The sequence below is a fragment of the Cephus cinctus genome, unplaced genomic scaffold (genome assembly GCF_000341935.2).
Source record: "Cephus cinctus unplaced genomic scaffold, Ccin1 Ccin1_scaffold0215, whole genome shotgun sequence".
In the NCBI taxonomy this organism is placed as follows: Eukaryota; Metazoa; Arthropoda; class Insecta; order Hymenoptera; family Cephidae; genus Cephus; species Cephus cinctus.
In genome coordinates this window covers 2,510,951-2,533,032 of record NW_014332933.1, presented here as the reverse complement: position 1 = coordinate 2,533,032, position 22,082 = coordinate 2,510,951, and the positions used below count along the sequence as shown (strand labels likewise).

At 39.5% G+C, this 22,082-nt stretch overlaps 3 protein-coding genes across 20 annotated transcripts in view; 2 read left to right on the top strand and 1 right to left on the bottom strand.

The window, feature by feature from the left end:
• LOC107265004 (heterogeneous nuclear ribonucleoprotein R) overlaps positions 1 to 22,082 on the bottom strand; it is a gene marked incomplete in the record, with an annotated part of 39,617 nt that overhangs the window by 17,256 nt on the left and 279 nt on the right. For 3 of the 15 annotated variants that reach the window (XM_015733898.2, XM_015733901.2, XM_015733902.2), the window contains 5 exon segments: positions 3,011 to 3,146; positions 6,077 to 6,253; positions 6,644 to 6,751; positions 7,358 to 7,743; positions 9,362 to 9,516. In XM_015733898.2, coding sequence (XP_015589384.1) covers positions 3,011 to 3,146; positions 6,077 to 6,253; positions 6,644 to 6,751; positions 7,358 to 7,741 — 805 coding nt within the window. 15 annotated transcript variants of the gene reach the window in all.
• On the top strand, positions 13,593 to 16,127 carry LOC112494000. 4 transcript variants are annotated; one of them, XM_025082675.1, is made up of 4 exons: positions 13,593 to 14,776; positions 14,853 to 14,908; positions 15,507 to 15,694; positions 15,765 to 16,127. In XM_025082675.1, exons 1-4 carry the CDS (start codon positions 14,757 to 14,759, stop codon positions 15,867 to 15,869), a joined length of 369 nt encoding a protein of 122 aa, XP_024938443.1. In that variant the 5' UTR covers positions 13,593 to 14,756; the 3' UTR covers positions 15,870 to 16,127. The 4 variants fall into 4 exon arrangements, 3 of the variants coding, with proteins under 3 accessions (XP_024938443.1, XP_024938444.1, XP_024938442.1); XM_025082676.1 differs by having other exon boundaries at positions 13,593 to 13,924; positions 15,507 to 16,091; XM_025082674.1 differs by having other exon boundaries at positions 15,507 to 16,091.
• LOC107265002 lies at positions 17,697 to 22,007 on the top strand. The gene is made up of 12 exons (XM_015733891.2): positions 17,697 to 18,541; positions 18,613 to 18,731; positions 18,821 to 18,965; positions 19,117 to 19,246; positions 19,332 to 19,497; positions 19,585 to 19,765; positions 19,852 to 20,210; positions 20,287 to 20,443; positions 20,668 to 20,799; positions 20,955 to 21,072; positions 21,147 to 21,301; positions 21,375 to 22,007. Exons 1-12 carry the CDS (start codon positions 17,901 to 17,903, stop codon positions 21,478 to 21,480), a joined length of 2,409 nt encoding a protein of 802 aa, XP_015589377.1. The 5' UTR covers positions 17,697 to 17,900; the 3' UTR covers positions 21,481 to 22,007.

The following is a 22,082-nucleotide window of genomic DNA, read 5'->3' as shown; positions in this document are numbered from 1 at the left end:
GGGGGGGGGGGGGGAGGGGGCTAGAATAGTCAAGTGCGCGTTATTATTATTATTATTATTATTATTGTACTACCATTAACCTTGGCACAGTGTTGTGGTTGTTTGTATGTATCATTATTGTCATTTCCCTCTCATTTTTTCCCGTACTTTTCCCTTTTTTTCCTTCTTCCATTTCTGTAAAGGCTCGCGAAACGTCCGTAAGTCAACCCGCTGTTAATCGAGACATGCCGACGGGTGCGTATGTTTTAAGCGTGTGTGATAAGGGTAGAAGGGGAGGATGTTGACGTTCCTCTATAGATATATGTATATTTCCTGTTCTTACCAAGAAAGAAAAATAAATAAATTCCAAAAAAAAAAAAATAATCAAAATTTATGTTCGCGTACGATCAGTTTCGCCGTAGTTGCTTGTGACTGTGAATGCTTTCTTTGAAATGTCTTTCGCTTTCCTTTTTTTTTTCTTTTTTCTTTCTTTCTTTCGACAAGAGACAAACAAAAAGGGGAACCTGACGTTTTTCTATGTTAGGAGACGACATACGTGTTTTCAATGTGAAGAAAAAGGCTTTTGAAACGAAACGTGAAGATTAAAACGAGAGAACGGTATAGAATACACTCGACGGAGCGAGAGAGAGACATTGTGTCAAACAAAAAAAAACCGGACACGTGGTCGGTCTGAGATGTTTACAGATTAAAAAAATATGGAGATAAATAAGAAAAAGAGAAAAACTATCACCGAGCCAAGCTCGGCTTAATAATCAAGATCAAGAAGATAAAAAAAAAAGTCAAATGAACGGGTCGACCCTCGATCGAAAAAACATATAAACGGAGTAACGTGTAAAGATAAAATGGTTCGAAAGAGAAAAAAGAAATTTCTTTTCGAAAAACCCCTCAAAATTCTATAGACATTCTTAACGTAAACGTCACACGATTCTTTGTAACGAATTTACGAACACTTCAGACTGACCCGTGGTTGCGCGATTTGAAAAAATAAAAAATAAAAAATAAAATAACGTATGTCAGACAGTCCGACTATCTACTGCAATGCTTTGTAGGATATGGTTCACCTCTCCTTCCTCTCAGTTTACATAGCCAAGCTCTGATGCTCGTTCTATTCTTTTTTTCTTCTACCTATATGATTACTTTCTTTTTTAATATCTTTTTCGCAAAAACGAACACCGTGGCACACATTCTCCCATCCAACGAACGTGACGGTCGATGTAATTGGAGGGGAAAAAAATAGAAAAATTGGATTTTCCCGCAAGTCACAATACTAATGCAGGGGGGCGGGCGGGCGTTTAAAGCAAGTCCCACGACGCAGGTAGACGCGTGTAAATTAATGACCAAGAGGAGGAAGACAAAAGAGTCTCGTAAATTGTTGGAAAAATGTATATGCCTCGTGTGTCTCCTAACGCAATGTTATTCTCGTACGTATGATTCCTAAATGAATAATAATTCGATCAGCCTTCGCCTCATCGCATCAACTTTGGCACTTGCCTCCGGGGATGTGTTTTTGTCGCTGGGTCTCCTCTCTGTGTCCAGACTCTGAGAGTTCATGCAAGAATATACTAAATGCCACCACACATTCGCGCGTATATTACAAAAAAGAAAAAAAAAAAAGAAAAAAAAAAGAAAATAATAAAAATAAGTATATACAGACACATAGCCACTGAACAAAAAATGTCCTGCATATATATGTGTATATGTATGTATATATATATAAAAGAAAAATATAATAACCAGAGAGAAAGTACAAGAATGAATCACGGTTCAGGCACTCGTCGTTTCACACAAAAAGACATCGTTCTCAAACAGACCTGGACGAGACATCGCTTTGTCAAAATTGACACGTTATGCCAGCCGTTAGTAAATTTTTTTTGCTTTTTTGAAAAATTTTGTTTCGCTTCACATTTCCGTGTAACTTCTCGGAAACGAAAGACAGACCTACGTAAATTTTTTGTTTTCTTTTTTTGGTATCACTTTTTTTTTTTGATCTCGCGATCGATATAATTCCGCAACGAGTAACGTTTGTACCTTAGAGGGGGAGACAGCGAGACTAAGCTACGTACCCGCAAGTTTTAGTTTTTTTTTTTTTTTTTTTTCGTTCGTTCTACCACCCCGGAGATTTTGATAAGACATGCGACGAACTCTTGCACGAATGTCTCGAGTAACGGAAATAAAAAGAGTGCAAACTACGAGAGGAGAAGGGAGAGAGATAGAGAGAGATTCGATGGGAAGAAAATTTCGAAAGAATAAGGGAATGCGAAGAAACAAAAAGACAAGAAAAACTATATATATATGTATGTATAATTAAAAGGACGGATGGGTGAAGAGAACTAATCATAACAAAATAGCCAATTCACAACGAGACAAACGCACGGCGAATACTAGATACGTAATCAGGAATTGCGTGTAAAAATGCGAGGAGAGAGTATACTTGAAAGAAAAAAAAAAAATTTTCTCAATACAACTAAAAATAAGACCAAAGGTGGAGAAAGAAGGAAAAAGAATGAGAGTGAGAGAAGAAAGAGAGAAATAAAGTAATTCCCATACAGTGTATCTCATTCGCTCGCGACTCATGAACAAATTGTGGACAGAGGCTCCTTTTCTAAAATTTCATTTTTTTCTTTTTTTTTTTTTTTTTAAAAAACAGAATATAAAAAATAAACACCGTCAGAAAAAGCATTCCGTAGCTGATACGTGATAGGTGTTTACGATAGGTGTGAATGGAAAGAAAAAAATTTTTTTTTTGCAAAGTCCAGTGAAAAAATTTGCCAACGGGAGAACAACAGACCACCAATGACTGACGAATATTCGAAATAATTGTGATTGAACTTTTTTTTTCTTTTTTCTTCTATTTAAGATGCGAGAGGGCGAGATTCCAACCCACCTGGCACCTCCGCTAATCGACTGCAATTACAACACAACTGACCCACCGATTAAGGTACATATCGCTCTCTCCCACAGAACTTCCTTTGGTCACTGCCTGCTGATTTAAGGGCAATTGTCAACTTACGTGCGTGCTTTGTAAACTCTTCGAACAAGTCATCTCGGTCTCGATTCTTTGGAATATTTCCCACAAACAAGCGGTGATTGTTATAAGATACGGTAACACCAATCTTTTTGCCTTTCCGAATCTCATAATCATTCAGCTGTAAGAATAATGTGGAAGGAGAGAGCCAATTAAGCTTGCCTCTTGTGATTTCGCCTGCTTATTGGCTGACTGAGCGTAGGTATTTTTTTTTCTTTTTTTTTTTTGTTTTTTGGTTTTTGTTAATTATAATCTGAAGTGACCTTCAAAAGGAGAGTTGGAGCGATAGGTGTGTCTTCGGGATAGTTACAAGGGAAAGTCGTAGGATCCATGGGAAATGGACACGGAGAGTCAATGAGAATTTGAACGAGAGAAAGAGATAGATAGATATAGAGACAATAAGAGTGAGTGAGAGAGATAGAGAGAGAGAGAGAGAGAAGTCACACACATGTACGTGTGTGCATGAGCGTCAAAGATACAAAGAGCAAGAGAGGTTAAAGGGATCCAGGACGAGTTGGATAACGGAAAGTGGAAGTAGGATTGTCGGTTCCAATTGGGATACGTGATTAAAATAGAATTTGGATAATGGATGAATGGGTGGTTGGGAGTGCCTGTCCGTTTGTTAGCGAGCCACACGCCCCAGCGGTCCACGCAGGTCTCCCGTACCCCCAATGCTTGAGGCTTAGTCATGAATCACATTTTCACAAATCAAAGATCCAAATAAAAATGATCTCTGGATGGCTTGCGTTCGTCAGATCTGAGAATACGATGTTCTTAGTCTACACGAGTTACAGGGTTTCATTGGTGTATATTTCTTTTTTTTTTTCTTTCTTTTTTTTCTTTCTCTCTCTCGAACATCCAGGTCCTCCGGAACCCGCAACGCTGTTCGCATCTTCCTCCTCCGCGACGCAGGACGGACGGTGGTTGCGAAGAAGGAAGCGATGAGCGAGACGGGTCGACGAGATCGTGGATGATCTTGAGAGGACTCGAAGGATCTGACGGTGAGCGTCGACGGGAGGATGAGCAGTGATCGACAAGAGGGCGAGGACTGCGTGTGATACGTGGTGGATGATATCCGAATGGTGTCTGGTTGTGATTAGGATTGAGCCTGGAGCAAGGTACTCGGCGCGTATACAGCTGGAAGCAGATATAACTCATAACTCAACCTAAATATGAGAGGAAAAGAAGACTTGGACCAGAGAGGTGTTACTGTTCACTAATAAACCGAGAGGCAAGGAGACTGACCAGAATCGAAGGTGTCACAGGTGTCGCAGATCACGCAATCATTGTGATCGCGTGGATGCTCCATAGTTCCATACCATCTACAACCACTACTTAAAAGCTACCACTCTTATGTTACAGTACAGGTAGACAGGTAGGTATAGGTATGAGGTAGGTAACACACGCCTCGAATTCACTTTACCTGTTAATTTACCAAATTCCTCCAAGATCTCCTCTTTGCCTTTTGACTTTGGTATGTTCCCCACGAAAAGTCGTAGATTAGGAACGCTAATGTTTACTTTCAGACACTTGCCGGGTCTTATTTCGTGATTATCGAGCTGTGGGATGAAGAAAAACACACACATGCCTAATTTTGTTCCGATGAGTTTGTCCATATAGGTGTTAAGTAATTACGACAGATAGTAAAAAAATTTAGGAAACGTTCTCAAAATGTACAATTTAGTAAAAGTAGTTAGCATGGCGTGGATCCACGAAAGCGAGAAAGTGGCATGCGCTTTGTCGCTCGAGTCTTCACAATATAGGAAACCGGCGTACGCGTATCGTGTGCTCCTGTAAACAAATTTTAAGCCTACCAATTTTTTTTTTTTGAAATTTTGTTACAAAAATTGTCACTGTCCAATTGAGTTGCAACCAATTATGTAAATATACCCCTAACCAATTAAACCACAGAAGATACATTTTTTTTCTCTTGTCTCTTTCGAATTTCGTAAATATCATTTCTCTCTTTTTCCTTTACTTTCTTTTTTTTTCTGTTCTTTCGTACGTTCTCTCGTTACTTTTTTTTTGTTTTTTTTTTTTTGGTTTTTTACGTACTTTCTTTCGTACTCATTACTCTTTCAGCAAGGTTCTCCACTCCCAATTTTGCCCACTGAGCAAAGAGGAGAGCTGGAAAAAGAAACTCATCCGCAGGACATCATTAATACATCTTTCACTGTTATAAAAATGTCTGGGATCAAGTGGATGTCACTATGTACTTAAACATGAATAAATGGTCAGGGACATATACGTATCAAGACAGTGATTATGTGGGTTGTTCTTTGACACCAACGACATTGATCATCAGATACCGATCCCGAATACGATTTTCAATTACCACAATGACAGTCATGATACTACTAGAAAGACGGAGCTAATATGTACGAACAATGAACAAGCCACATAGATGTGTAACGACACTCGTTCGAAATGTTTTTCTTTTAAGAGAGCCAATTGTTTCCGTAAAGTCGAGGCGATAACATCATGGGACTTAAATATAAATTAAAGGTTAAAGTCGTGGAAACAAAAAGAAAAAGAAAATTTCAGCAACGAGCCTCGAGAGTAATCGAGATTGCTGATCGAGCGCATCGCTTCGAATTGTGGTGATGAGATATAATGGAAAAAAAAATTATAAAAAAAATAAATAAAGCGGAGGAGTCTACTCGTGTTCAAGGAAGTAACTTGAATTGAAACACTTATCAGGACTCTTTCCGCTAATCGTATCTACGACAAACATTTTGAATGAGTGCATGTCTTTTTGGTAGCAATAACAATTTTGTAACATTTCTAAAAATTTTGTAAACAATAAATAAATAAAAAGATCCAATGGGTCCGTAGCGGCATGGTGTTAACTATGGGGCTAACAAAAAGATAAGTAAGTTTGTACACGTTACAGATAAGGTCTATGTATTAAACGGTAGTAGTAGTAGTAATTGTAGTAGCAGTAGTAGTAATAGTAGTGTGTAGTAAGTAGTAGTAGTAAAAGTAGTGTGTAGTATATAGTAGTAGAGTAGTAATACTAGTAATAGTAGTCATAGGCGGAAGTAGACATACCTCTCTAACAGCCTGTTGTGCAGCCTCCCGGTTAGTGAATGTGATAAAAGCATATCCCCTGTTGGTACATGTCATGGGGTCCATCATCAGCCTCAGATCCCAAATTTTTCCACATTTTTCAAATAATGGAATCAACTCATCTTCGTACATATCTTTTGGGATCTTTCCACAAAACACCTTCGAACAGAAAAGTCATAGTCAATTTTATAAATTCTTCTATGTGCAGCTACGCACTCTCTGCAGAGTACCATCTATTGGAGGCTCGTTAGTCAAGTTTGACAGCTGTCAATGTTACTATGAATTTCTAGAAACCAATCTTGTGAAGCTAATCGCAAATAAAACAGTGCTCAAACAAAGTGAGATTGTAATAGCTGTCAAATATGATTGTCGCAGCAAAACTCGTAGAACTCTGTATACAATTATAGAAAGAAGAGTTTGGAATTATTTTGTCAGATCATAATTATCCTTGGAAGCATTATGGAAAAATGAATCACTTTTGATTATGTAACTGCAGGCGAATGTAAATGGCTCTAGCATAAATAAGCTGACAATGGATGTTTAATTTACCTCGCAACCATTTCCTGGAGTAGGACCCTCCCAATTAGGAGGTGGACCGCCGTATTTTCTTTGTCCCGTCGTCACATCTAAGGGGTATCCAGTTCTTTCGAGTATCATCTGCATGGAAATGCATTGTCAATGATTAGGTAAAAGTATGGTGCGAATCATTTGTCATCATAGGTGGAATTATAAAGAGAAGCGGTGTAATACATTGAGGAAATCCTGTTTGCAATGACTTGCATTGCAGACACACATACCATGGAAAAATATACGAAATGTCTCAGTTTACACAGTGGCAAACCAGATGTGCAATAAAGGAACAAAATATTTAACCAATTAGGTGTGTTTTGCTAATCCATGCATTTTCTATGTCTCATTTCTTTTTTACTTCGTCTCTCGCTGTTGATATCATCTTATGACCTTACGCGAAACTTGATAAATACATTCGGCGCACAGTCATTTACTACAGATTATCATGTGTTGCAATAAATCAGGAATACGAGCAAAAATATAAAGGCATCGTATGTATGCAGGAACATCATACGCATATCATATAGCATGTTCTCACATATACAGACAATAAAAAAAGTATGAGGTTAAAAATAGCAAAAAATGTTGTCCATGCAAAGAATGTTGACTAAGGTATACTTGGTTATAGAGTAAAGATTGGTATTCAAAGTATTGTAGTAGCTTGAAGTGCAATGATTATTGTATGGTATTTACCTTAATTTTATCCTCGTCTGGTGCTTTGGATGTCGTACTGGTGCCAGTTCCTTGTCCAGCTCTAGTCTTCTGCCTATATGTCTTCATAACACCACAGAGGTATGCAGACTTGTTGGAGACATGTTCCAAATTAGATTCAAGAAACTGCGTGAGTACATTTAATGCACCTTCCACTGGAAACTCCCTTAATGCATCCAATGCTCTCTCATCCAAGTCCACGTGAGCTAGCTTGCCGGTCTTATAGATTTCGTCAAGTTTTGCTGCAACTTTCTCATCGAGTCCATACTGGATCAGTTTTGCATAATCCTCTGTCCTTTCCACATATTCCATCTCCTCCTTGGACTGCTTTTCCTCCATTTTTATTTCCCCATTCCCCTCTGCCATAGCTAAAGCAACAGAAAAACCACACTTCTAATCTCTGTCAATATGTTTTAAGTACAAGATAAACTATAATCGTATGTCATTTTAAAAAATAAGCACATTATTATCCTGACAGGTCAGCTTGCAAGTCATAAATTATTGATAGTTTCATTTATAATCAAAATTCATGGAACATTTTTCACATTATAAATATTAATGTCCCCACAGAAGAGAAAAAAAGAAATATTCTAATTTAAACCGACTCCGCGATACTTTATCCGCGCCACTGAGTAATCGAAAAATAATACAAAAGTAGATATTTAAAAAAAAAACCAATTGAAATCAACAGAGCGTATTAAAAATTAATTTGTTCTCCACACTGCGTAAAAGAAAAAAAAGAAAAACCGAGTTGCCCGCACTTTTATAAAAATAATTTCACAAAACTTACATAACACCGATCTGTCAGTAATTTTACTTAAGAATACAACTCAGCAATCAACTTGAACACTACTTAAAACACGAAAATTCTTTTGCCGAAATACGAAACGATGCGTTACGCGAATTTCCCGCCTCAACACTACATCATTGGAGGATTCAATTTCAAAACGATACACGAAAAATCTTCAATTATAGTTGGAAAAAGGGATGTAGAAAAGGTAGGGTAAAATGATGAGAAAAAAAAACCAAAATAATTCGCACTATTCTAAATGGTACCTCAAGGGAGTTGTTAAACAGAAAAGGAGAAAGAAAAGTCAAAGTCACGGGTTGCTATGCAACTGCCGCCGTCTTTATCGAATGTGGTCGTGTGAACCTGACGATTTCGGAGCAACGACTGACAAAGGCCATTCGAATGACAGTGAACGGACCATCCTCAACCGGCCGTCCCCCAATATTCTAGCCATTCAACATGAAAATTCCGCGAGTTGACGCATCGCCAAGGAATCCTCAAGATTGAATTGTACGGAGCGTCACATTTCCCGCGCTAACTGATCAACGAGCAGCGGGCAGCAATTCTCACGAGAAAAATTCTTTACGCGCGCCCTTACAAAGCATCCAGTATTCTTAACAAATGCGGGAAGATCAACGGTGAGTAATTCTGGATGATGATACTTGCTCGAGCAGCTGGGTGCCGAAGGTCCACGGAGTTAGAGTGAAAGATAAATAGATAACCAGATAGACTACGAGATAGAGAGAGAGAGGGAGAGAGTGTTTGTAAGTGTGTGAGAATGGAAAAAGGAAACCGAGGGAAAGAAATAGAGAGGGACAAAGAGAGAGGAAAAAAAACTTTTCCCAGGAAGCGAACAATAGCGGATTTGGTATGGCTAGCGCCGCGATAAAAGGCGGGTAGAACAAATTCGACGTCGTAGGAGACAGTACGAGAAACCCTATGAAAAGCGAGAGGTAACGAGTTTGAAAACGTTAAAATAGATTCGCAAATTGCGAAAAGACGTCGGGCGCCGCCGGCCGGCAAAGGAACTGCATCTAGACGTCTCGAGGAATGCGATGCACTTTCTGCACTCGACACAACACTCGCACCTGTTTGTTCCGACGAACGAATTCCGAACGCGCAATTTATCACGGCGTCAGAGATGCCGGCAAGCCAAATAAATGGACGTTTCTTAATGGCTCGCGCGCTTCTATTACCTCTAAAAATTACCGAACGGAATCCTCCTGCGAGGAAATGGCGGCAGACGTCAACGTGATCGCGAACTACGGGGTTCACAAAACGACGCGCAAAGATACGCTCGAACCCAGCGGCCACGCGTTGGCCATTTTCTTTCTGGCGCCCTTGCGAATTCTCATTGGCTCTCGCAAAAACACGGAGATGGAAAAAGTTCGCAACATGCAAAATGCACTGGGCGAACGCCGTGGCGCGCGCGCTCGTCGTTCCTGCACCTTCCGCACGCATTAACCTCCTTTTGATATGCAATTCCGCTTCTATGCATTTTTACTATTTACGCACTATCAAAGTTATTATTAAATCCTACCGATATATTTCCTTCTAGGAAATGACACACAATCTGCCAATTCTCATTGGTCTCCACGTCACTTTCAAACAAAACAATTCCTTAAGAAATTTGCATTCTAAAGAACGATTCAATGACACAGTTGCAATTCACGAACGTTTTATCCACATAGGATGCATTTATCAAATGTGACACGAATGCAAGGTATTGCAGCGGCTTTCTCAATAGTATTCAACGTGACGCTCTATCGATCGAATTTAATCGAATTTCTTGCAGAAAGCACCCCATTGGCTGTTGTGCAGAAGTTAAGAAGAAGAAGAAGACAAGAAAAAGAAAAAAAATGCGAGAGAGCTCCGCGCACATGCACACACGCGCGACGACCGACCAGTGCATTATGCACTCGGCGAACCGTAAATTGTACCATCATATTTTTCGAATACGCTTGATCGCGCCGCTTCGATCTTCCACGGTTATTTAGCTACACGAGCCGTCCGAACCAATGGATTATTAAAAAAGATGACGGGTATATAACGAGCACGAGTTTCATACGATGCATTCTTTTCTTCTCTCTCTCTCTCTCTCTCTCTCTCTCTCTTTCTCTCTCTCTCTCTTCCCGTCTATACCAACCAAAGTCTGTGCAAGAAAGAGCTTTCTCCTCTAACCGCTCGATAAAGCATTAATTGCAATGGTCCGTTACAATGCCGGGCGTCCGGCTCTTTCTACTTCGAGATTATACTCCGCCTCGTGTAACCGCCTCGAATATTTCGCCTGGTGCAGCCAGACTATGGAGACACGTATATATACATATATAAATGGTGCATGAGCCCGTGTGCGTTCGCAGTCCCCTAACCTTAACCGTCGTGCAAAAATACGGATGAATGAACCGTGCGTGCATTGCACGTAAAACCAAGGACGCTTCTCTGGACGCACAAATAATGTAGAGAAGAGAAAGGCAAAAGAGTGAGAGAAAGAGAATACGGCTATTAGTCATTAGAGGTTGAAGCAAGAAAAGAACAAGCTTAATAATGCAACAAAAAATATCTACTGTAGTCTCTGCAACGAGAAACGTGAAAATATCCGTAGCGAATTGTGCGAGGATCCTGCGTAGCCACAGTTTAATTATAACCTTTGAAATTACATTGGCGCGTTCAAAGTATAGCCAGACGTTGTAGGAGAAAAGAGCGCGGACGGCCAGACAAACACGACTCGCCGGCGTAGTCGACTCGACCGAAAAGGCCGTTGCACGAGTATGCACTTGATGCCGTTCGTAGGCAAGGTCATTAACAATTCGTACATAGACACACGCGTTGCTGACGAATATCGTGAAAATAGAGTGACAAGCGAGAAGAAAACCGTGTAAACGGAAAAATGATAAACATTCAGTACCTTTGCCGATTAATTGTTGCGAAGGGTTGATTAGTTAACGAAGCCTGTGTAATATAACCGAGCACCAGTTTCTCGACACACAATATACAGAGTCACGTTGTTTTATGCGAAATCGTATGATTCATATTATGATTGACGTCCAATACACGACGGTGTACGATAACGTATTTTCGATCCTATTTTATCGATATCCTCCTGTTCTTTTCCTCTTTATCGTAAACACTTTTTTTTCTTTTTAAATTCTTTTATCAAACTCACGGGTTCCCCGTACGAACGTAACAAATATCGTAAAGCACTGCGAATATAGTATTTTTTTTGTCCCCCGTGTGAAGCGTAAGATTTATGTAGCGTAGCGTGGCGTGTTACAATTTAGTCGTGTAGGCACTTGCGAAATTCAGATAATATTGCAACGGTGAATGGAGTAAGGTCCGGGCACAGCGTTTTGATATCGTGTAGTGCCTACATAGCCGTAATGCATAAATTGGACTGTCTCGCCGAGAGAGCGGTGCAGTGGTGCAAGCCGTACAAAACCAAACCAGTTTGCTTGCGAGTTGCGCCCCAATCCAATCCGATTCAACCGCTTGCCTCTCTTCGCGGTATACAAGAGCCCCGCCTTAGACCAGGGACGTCTCAACCGACCCTTTTCTACGGGCGCACAAACTCCAGGTGCGCTTAATTCCTCTGTTCCTGAGTTTTACCGTGCGTGGGATTGGCACAGCCTCCTCTACCCGTGAATTTGCAACCTCAGTCAGCGACGGTTCATAATCGTATACCAAAAACATGGATCAGGGTTAAGTATGCACTAAACAAAATGAAGGATAATTTTCATTACTTCGTGTAATATAAATTATTACAGCACCGAGTGTAAATAAGATTTGATATTTGTACAAAGTAAAAAGACCTGCAGATCAAGATAGAAATAGTTATGTCCGACCAACTGCTAGTGGAATAGACAGTGTCTAGCTAGACGGGAACTAGAATGCTCGTAGTCGTTTGAACAAAGAACAAAAGAGGATCGTCTCGCTGTTTTCCAGACGTCTGTTGCCACATACTATTTAATTTTATGCTGGTAGTATATATATATAGTTCTACACGTATGACTCCATATAGGACAGCCAAAGTGAGTTCCCTCCAATTTCAACGTACCTACTACTCCATTACTTCCATTCTGTTCTCTTACCTGCCACCAACTTGGTTTACTCACAGACAGTTTATTCGTTTCTAGTAGCGATTAGCTCAAGTCCCTCGTTTCTATGTATACAACAAAAGGATATATGGACAAAGTATGTACGGATATCGTTAATTTTAATTGACGTGGCGTCGAGTCGTTCCGTCGTTAAAGCTGCCTGTGCTCGTCCAATAATTCATTATGATTATTCGCACGATACAAAAATAGGCCTAATCCACGTTAATCGTCGTACGTTATGCAACGAGGCACCGAGACAAGAACCTCGATGTGCAAAAGATATTAACTCTTGAGTAAATCGATTGATTTTAGATATATTAAGGACACTCGATATTTGGCGATTCGACAGGGAATAAAAATGCGGGCAAGTCGTAAGTGCAATGCAGAAACTGGCGAAAAAGAATTATATGTACCAGGAGAGTATCCGTGTACTAATTTACATTACAATTTACCGGTAGAATACTCTTTTGTACTGCTGCTAAATCAATACTGCCAGAGACCGTCAGGTAGTTCAATTGGCACGGTTAAGGTAGACCATAACCTTACTAGCGGATCATCTTCGCGCTCTCTGATCTCTTTGGTCTCTTTGGTGTGTATATATATAATATATATACACAGAAAGAAAATACAGTATGAATATGCGATAATGATTGAACGAGTAATAGTACCGAGTTGGTGCTTGACTATTAATAATATATATATTTCTAAGTAGGAGCTTTTGGGCCCGTCTCAAGTTTCACCAGCAGGCATATCCCTCGAGTTCAGCCCTGGGAGGCGGAACAGTTTGTATTTTTCATGGAGAAATTCGAATCGTCTGGTCCCAACCGTCGCCACGTTATTCCCAGACACGTGTGTCCGCTCCCTCTGAAAGCATGGGAGTTGAAAAATACTGGCTGACGTTGTAAAAAGTAAACTGGAGTATACGGACCTAGAGAACGAATCAACAAGTAGAAAAATGCTACAACCATACAGCTAGGAAATCATAGGCCAACCAATGGAATCCTTTTTTCCCTGTAGGTCCAGAACGAAACAGGTATACATGTCTGTGACGGGTACGGGGCCCCCTGTGAACGATGCACGGCACTGGCCCGAACCGTAGGCCACCTCGTCTGGTCGAGCGTGCACCCGCGTCCCTCTTGGAGAAGGAGAAACGATGCATACACGCTTGCAGAAACCTGTTCCTTCGAACTTTTCTACTTTCCTGATGATTATTTTTATCTCACGAATTGTTATTCGTACGTTCCGTGAAGAGAGCGAGAGAGGAGAAGGAACAAAGTGTGAATAAGAGGGAGAGAGAGAGAGAGAGAGAGAGAGAGAGAGAGAGAGAGAGAGAGAGAGAGAGAGAGAGAGAGAGAGAGAGAGAAGGATAGATGGCCCAAAAGGGAAGAAGAGTAAGAGAGAACGAAAGCATCGATTCCTCCCGGTAACCGCAACTACACCGAAAACCATTCACGGGCAAATTCAAAAATTCAATTATTCATGCTTCCACTTTATTACTCTGGCTGTCTGCGCGACGCAGACACAATGCATTTTTTGCGCGACGCTCGCATTGTCGTGGGAGGTTGAAATTCGAACGGGCGAGTCTACCCGCCATGACGAAACTTTCTTTGTCGACGGGGATTCGCATTCGATCGAATCCTTCAGCGGCTGGTGAACATCCTGAGCACAGTAAGCTTAATCGTCCTTCACCAATAGTCTTTACTGTATCGTTGCTAAGGCAACTATCGCTTTTAAATATCGCTATATAATGTTTTATACTTTTTCTCTCGAGACTCGACTGTACGGAAATATATATATGCATATACATAACCCTAACAGAAATGGCATCGCAAAGCACAACTTGCAGCTACAAATCTTATTTATTTATACATCACAAAAGTCACGCCTAGACTCAACTCCTCTGTTTACAAGTCTGAACAGGGATGTATGAAAATAGATATTTTTTTTTCTAGTTGCCCGAAAAAATAACAAACTTCGTTTTATACCAATGGTTTATTAACAAATTTCTCTCTTTCTCTACTCCGTGTACTTGCAGTTAATCTATCTGTCCATATATATATATATATATATATATATAGGACGTACAATGCCGCACAAACAAGACGTATAATCTTGACACATTATCCGGTGCACGGGGCTCGCTTTTGAAATTCCACAATGCGCAACGCTTATCGCAATTATTTTGCATCGTCACGATATCGAGAGGTTAACTATTGTCTGACGCGGCGGTAAGCAATTCGCTCGTGCAACGTCGTTCCTATTTGCATAAAATATATATATATGTATATAGATACAGTCATAGGTATATCTATATTACATTGCAGCCGTCACCGTAAGCAAGCAGAACCTACCCGAACAGTGAAAATGTGAGCGTAGCACAGCAGTAAGCTAAACAAGGACTTTTACTAATAAGATTCAAACCAGGGCGTCATATTTATTGAGATTATTCTGTGTAAATCTTCGAAAACGTTTTCTTTGCGTTGCGGGGACATGAAAGATCATGTTTATGTATCGTAGAAAGTAATTAATTGACTTTGCGCGACGTGGCTTGGCAAGAGTAAATATATATACACGCACGTATACATGTATATTCCAGACGCCGGCTGCGAACTGTCTGCTGCGTCCACTCTGCGTTCCAGCGTCAACACGTCGGTATGGTATAACAATACTCATTTAGGAGAAACTGATAAATTAACGTTAGAAAGCTTACGATAGAATGCTTGATAATTGGTATTAGGTAAATTTTGATTGGTATAGTTTGTGCACCGTTGTGATTAACGACGAATTCATTAGGGGAATATTAAAAAATGTATTTTTCAGATTAAAATAATGTACATGTATTGGTAGGGGCCTAAGATGAATTTCTAAGACTGTACAAGAATTTCTTAAAAGTCTTGAAAGGGATATTCAAACTGTAGGCTCATTTTGTAATACAATTCGCGAAAGTGAGATACATATGCGCCATGATTGTGGCAAGTGGATTTTGTTGTGTAGAAAAATATTTACGCTGTGCATAAAGTATTTCAATGAAACTGCACTACGTTGGTATCTTTTCTGAATATAAAAAGCGCGTCATTGCCACGCCGAGGCGAACGTTTGCGCAACATTGCTCTAACCTACAAAAGAGGCCAATGGCATTCGCGCAAACATCTCTTCGGTGAAAATAACAATAACAGTATCGACGATTGGATGACTTACGTATTTGTTTAAAAGTTCTAGTTGAGACTAACGCACGTATTATATTTCCCAGGAGTTTTTTGTGACACTGCTCCGTTGGTATATAGCCAGTCGTTCGAATTGCAACACTCAATAGCCAATGGCTTCTTTTCGTCCTTTACCGAAGGGCTGAAGGTGACGAGGAAGGGACGAGAATGGAAAAAAAATAGAATCAACAGCGCGAAGCCCCTTCGTGACAATATGCTACATCGATTAGTCTGGGTAAAAGAAATGGAAAATATTTCTACAATTACGAAAATTCAGTGTCGACACGCTCCCGTCGATATTACAGGGAATCTACTGTTCCTTCGAGGCAGGATGTTTGCGCTTGTGGTTCTGCTTAATGCGCAATGCATACAGTCGCGACGTAACGTCGTCTGCGGAGAGGATTTCGTGACGAGGTAAAAAAATCGCTAGACATCCTCTCATGGATTAATCTCTTTGGTTAATTGGCGTTTTCTTCTCCGTCATATTTTTATTTTGACTTTGCCAGATGTTCGGAAGAGAAAAACAAAACTGCAAGTCTCCTACAGTTTTATCTTTGTATTATTTGTCTTTCTTCTTTTGGCTTGACTGCTTTTTTTCTCTCTATCCGTAATGAGCATTCCTCGCTAACTGCCATTCTCTTCTCTAGCCAGCTGAAATAGCGCTGGTATTCTTCGCTGGATGCAACTGCATTCAATATGTTCGGAGTATTATTATTATCGCTAGTAGAAGGGTGCTTTTACAATGGAAGCGAAACCAAAGAAACTGAAATACCATACAGGATGTCTGAACGTTTGTTAAGTATAAATGAAAAATTATCCCACACTTTCCAATGCTTTCCCAAGTAAATCAATTCAAGCATAGCCTAGTGTCCAATGGTGTCTTAATGCTCGTCGTCACCCCTATTTCCCACGTAAATATCGAGTATCACGAAATGCAGACAGGCAGACGGTAATGTAAGTTTTTCTCAGGAGCAAGGAGTATAGAGTAGCAGTAGAAGGAGCAGCAGTGGCAGGAGGAGCAGTAGCAGCAACATTAGCAGCAGACCCCCAGCAAGTCGTCTACTCGCTCCGAAAACTTGTCTGGCTATGAGAAAATCTTTTTTTTCACGGGTAAACAGGGGTGAACCTGTGTGGCGACATAATAGCTATGCTCGCTCGCACACATGAATCTGTACGGGGTGTCGGAGGCCGCAGGGGGTCGTTGGACTGGGGCGCTAGCTAAATTATCATAACAAAGCCTACCTAAATGTTATGTCCCATTAAGTCACAGCTTTGTTTTCCCTTTTCTGCTGGGAATGTGCTTCGAGATGTTCCAAGTGGGAAAGCTCAATTTGCCTCGGTCTTTCACACCATATAGGTTGTAATTTATGCGTATGAACACGTCGATATGCATGAGCGTCATAAATATATATATATATATACCTTGAAAACTATTAGCTCATTCTCTAGCGATTTTAAATAATTCAAAGCTCAAAGAAACAAGAAAGTGAGTAAATATTACAAGATTGATTAGTTTTCGAGTTCCACGTTTTCGGCCGCATGTTTTATCAATCGCCAGAACCTATAGAATGTCGACAATATTTGATACGTACTTCGAAAATCTCCGAATAGGGGTTGCACTGTATTTCTTTCCCTCCATTATCGAGTCCTCTGATCGAGCCACGTTCCTCATATACATTTTTCAATGACTGATATGTCGCTTTAACGGAAATTCAGGCGAAGTATCGTTAAAAATCGTGCTCTTTGTTACTACGTAGATAGAAACTATGCTAGGACTAGTCCAGTAGTATAGTAACGTCGTCGTCGATGAGATTCAAGCGCGGTTCACTTGTTGCGCCTTCGACAAAAACAGTTTCCTATGGGAGTTGGTTTAACACCCGTTTATACTCCTCCGACGATATTCCGTAAATTCCATTGGTTAACGACTCATTCATTGTCCAATTACCGTCTTTGGTCTCACATCATAATGCAGCTTTGTGTTGTGGGAGAGGATATTCTACTCTGCCTATACTACATTCGAGTTTTGTCGTATTGGTTTAAGTATTTTTTATAACATTTTTATGCTGGTTTTAAACAGTATAAACCTTGGCACATGCTTGCTTGCAATTCACTTTACATATTCCAATGTCGATGTAGGTTATTTGTGCTATCGATGACGATAATTTTGTTTGCTGATTTACTTGAAATCAGTTTAAACAGGGTATGGAATGAGTGACGTCAACTACGCTACAACTCACATTACGCACCCAACAACATCTTCCATTCAATAGGGCGTGTTTACCGCGTTCTATAGTGTAGTCAAGGGAACAGTTGAAACGAGTGTCAAAGGATAAGAAAAGGGTGTTATCTATTGTCTTTGAGGCAGAGGGAAAGTAATAATATGGTGGTTTGGTTTACGCGATCCTGAGGAGTTGAAGAAACAACGCATTATAGCAGCGAGAATGGTGTTTTTTGGGCGCTGGATAGCGCCGATTGTTGCTTGTTTGTGTCTGGGCGTTGTTGGTCAATATGAGTGGCAAACTAGTGATGCATTTGACGAAATTCGTAATCGATTAGATAAAGTCACCTCGGATAATTGTGTTATTCAGCGTGTTGGGGATCTTTACCTTCCCGAGGATACAGTCTCTCATTTGCCAGACATCAAAGATGTCCACATCAATCCAGTCTTTCCAAATAGAACTGCTCTTCTACATTTGCATAATATGGCACTGAGCCGGTCCTTTTTCTGGAGTTATATTCTTCAGTCACGTTTCATCAGACCTGCTATCAATGATACTTATGATCCTGGCATGATGTATTATTTCTTATCTACGGTCGCTGATGTCTCTGCTAATCCATACATTAATGCTTCGGCTATCTACTTCTCACCAAACATGTCTTACTCACCGTCCTACAGAGGATTCTTCAATAAGACTATGCCTAGATTCGCACCTAGGACATTCAGAGCCGATGACTTTAATGATCCTATACACTTGGAAAGGATATCTACCATGAATACATTCACTGTTAAAGATCTTGGAGCTTTTCCTTTAGACAGTCTGAGTAGTGACTATACTCAGGATTACTATAGGATAAACGAGTGGTACATCTCAATAAATTTATATTGCAACATCGTTTAAGTAGAATATATCTTATTCATTATCTTCTGTTTAGGTATAAAAAGTGGTTGCCTGATAATGTTGGTAAAAGACATGACACAAAAAGAACATATCAAGTTGAAATTAGATATGCTAATAACACCAATGAAACATTTTCATTCCATGGTCCCCGAGGTGTGTAACATTGCGAAAATGTGAAAGTTCTTCAGATGCAAAAAAGCTAACCCCAAGGTTTAATACAAGATCCCTAAAAAATATTTCAGATGCCGATGAGAATCCTGGTCCAGTGCAATGGACGAGACCATACTTTGATTGTGGACAATCAAATCGATGGCTCGTGGCTGCAGTTGTTCCCATCGCTGACATTTATCCACGTCACACAGGTTTCAGACACATAGAATATCCAACGTATGTACTACGTAGCCATATTAAAATTTCAAAATTCTCATAAATCACAAGAAAAGTACAGAAAATCAAATTCTTCATTACACTTTCATCAAAATTATTTAATTCCTTTACTACACTATATTCACTTGAGATCAATTTGTACATATTACAGGTACACTGCTGTTACTGTCATAGAAATGGACTTTGAAAGAATAGACATAAATCAATGTCCAAAAGGTAATGGAAACATTGGTCCAAATCGGTTTGCCGGTACAGCACGATGTAAGACAGATACAACAGAGGTAAGCGACTATTTCTTCAGTAGACTTTATCAAATTTATTCCTATAGATAAGCTCATGAGTGTTACTTAAGAATCTTTTTTTCAGTGTGAACCATTACATGGTTGGGGTTTTCGGAGAGGTGCTTATCAGTGTAGGTGTAAACCAGGATACAGATTACCAACGGTAGTCAGACGTCCTTATCTTGGAGAGATTATTGAAAGAGCTACGCAGGAGCAGTACTACAATGGATTCGATTGTTCCAAAATCGGATGTGCGTAACGATTCTTGTGTGTCTCGTATTATCCATACAGATAAGGAACGTAAGGAAGATGGTAATAACGATATAATATATTTACAGGGATACACAAGGTCCCAACAAAATGGGAAAAGATGAGTCCATTCCTACGTGAAAAGTATCTAGAGCAGTTTTATGAGTATAAAAATTCTACCGTGGGTCCACATGCACTTCACGAGGAGAAAATTAATTCTTATAATGTTATCAATTTTATACGTGGTGTTAATGCAAAAACTTGCTCCTTGTACGTGAAGCATAATGATGAAACACCTATACTTTTTGTTTGTAAACTATTCATTGAACGGCATATATTTTCTTACGTTAAACCAGGTACACACCAGATGAGTTGTCTCTACATGGTGATATAAGTTTTGGTGCTCGAGAATTTTATGAGAACGAAGCAAAAATGGCATCCAGACTGGCAAACTTTATTAGCGCGTTTTTGCAAATAACGGATCCGACTGAAGTTTACACTGGGAAAAGGGTTGCAGACAAACCCCTTACTGAAGATCAAATGATTGGCGAGACCCTCGCCTTGGTTATGGGAGATACGCGAATCTGGTCTGCGGGGACGTACTGGGACAGGAACAAGTTTACAAATCGAACCTTCTTTGCTCCATTCGCATATAAGAAAGATTGGACCTCGCGAAAGTTCAAAGTTGAGGATTTGGCAAGACTCAATGATACAGGTAAGATTGATTAAAAGAAAACAGGAGTAATTATACCTTGAATACACTGTCACTAACGTTCATAAATCCAATGCAGATGAGGTGTATACAAAGAAGGATTTCTTCCAAGGATTAAAGCAAAGATGGGCAACGAATTTTGACGATTTGGAAAAGTATTATATGAAAATAAGAATTCGCTTAAACGAGACTGGTGAAACCTTAAAGAAGTATGACCGCTATCCCAATTATTACAGGTGAGTTAAGTCAAATTAATACAGCGGTATTAAGATAAATGAAAGAAAGGAAACTTAAGATCCTAAGTTTCCGCATGACGTAGAGAAACCTTGAAACCGAATAATATAATTCCCAGTATGAGCTAAGTGTAAGGGGATTATGATTTTGGAAAGGGGACAGGAGTTTTATCTTGGACGTGTAATTTATTCTAATATGTGGGGACGGATGGGGTGTCTCTGTGTAGGGCAGCAAACCTGAAGCACGGCCACTGGACCGCTCCTTACTTCGATTGTAACGGTAAAGTGAAGAAATGGGTAATTACCTATGCATCCCCATTTTTCGGCTGGGACAGCCTGAAAGAGAAACTGGAATTCAAGTGAGTATAAGTACTGTACGTGCGTGAGAGTACACCAATTCGCCATTCTATATGCGTGTTAGTAAATTGAGTGTGAGATAGTTTGCTCGTGGAACCAGTTTAATAATAAAGGAGGAAGGAAAGGAAGATCATATTTAACATTAAGACACTTACAGGGGTGTCGTGGCTGTTACCATGGACTTGCTTCAGCTGGACATTAACCAGTGCGACGATGCGTATTATGTTCCAAATGCTTTCAAAGGTACCCATAAGTGCGACAAGAAAACCTCATACGTAAGTATATCAGTCAGTATAATCAAATTCATGTCGATATAACAATTAATTGATTTAAAATGATTTTTTCTCAGTGCGTTCCAATCTTGGGTAGAGGTTTTGAGTCTGGGGGTTACAAGTGTGAATGTAGACAAGGATTTGAATATCCATTCGAAGATCTAATTACCTACTACGATGGGCAATTAGTAGAGGCTGAATTTGTTAATATAATTAATGATGCGAAGACAAGGTAAGTGTTGTTATTAATTAATAAATTGTTTGTTGGATGTTTGATTATTCGTGCCTTCATGAATTTTTCACAGATATGACATGTTCAAATGTCGACTGGCTGGTGCAGCATCAACCCAGGCTAGTTGGATACTTTTACTATTGGTATTGGTGTTATTTTATTCAACGTACCGTAGATAATTAAGGTTTCAAAGGCAGCGTTTTATATTTCACGTAAAAGATGATGTTAAATTAGATCTGAATACCGTCCATGGAGATATTGAGAAGACACATTTCATTATTAAAGTGTAAAAGATACTGTTATTAGAAACGTAGAATAATTTTTTAAGTGGAATCTTTGGAATCCTTCAGCTAGGAATTGCTCGCACTGAAATAATGAGACTTACTCATTCCGTCCGTAGTCTTTTTGAAATCTTTAAGACTATACTTATTTTTAAAAGTTTTTTTTATAATCAAACCTCCTGCAAAATGGAGATAACAAATTTTTTTAAATATATGTAATACATTCGTAATATTCTTATATATATTAAGACAAACTCATCTTCTATCTCTGAAGATTTGAACTGTTTTCAATTTGAAAAGAATCATCAATTTTATAGTTTATTCATTTTAATACTGTCGCTTTTGCGCAACGATCTTTGCTAATGCAATGATCGAAATAGCTTTGTATGTTTTATATAAAAATAATAAAATCCAATTGGAGACAATATAATCTATGTTTACTATAACCTTGTAAAGTAATTTAATCTATTTGACTAAGAATGAGGTAGGATATCAAATAT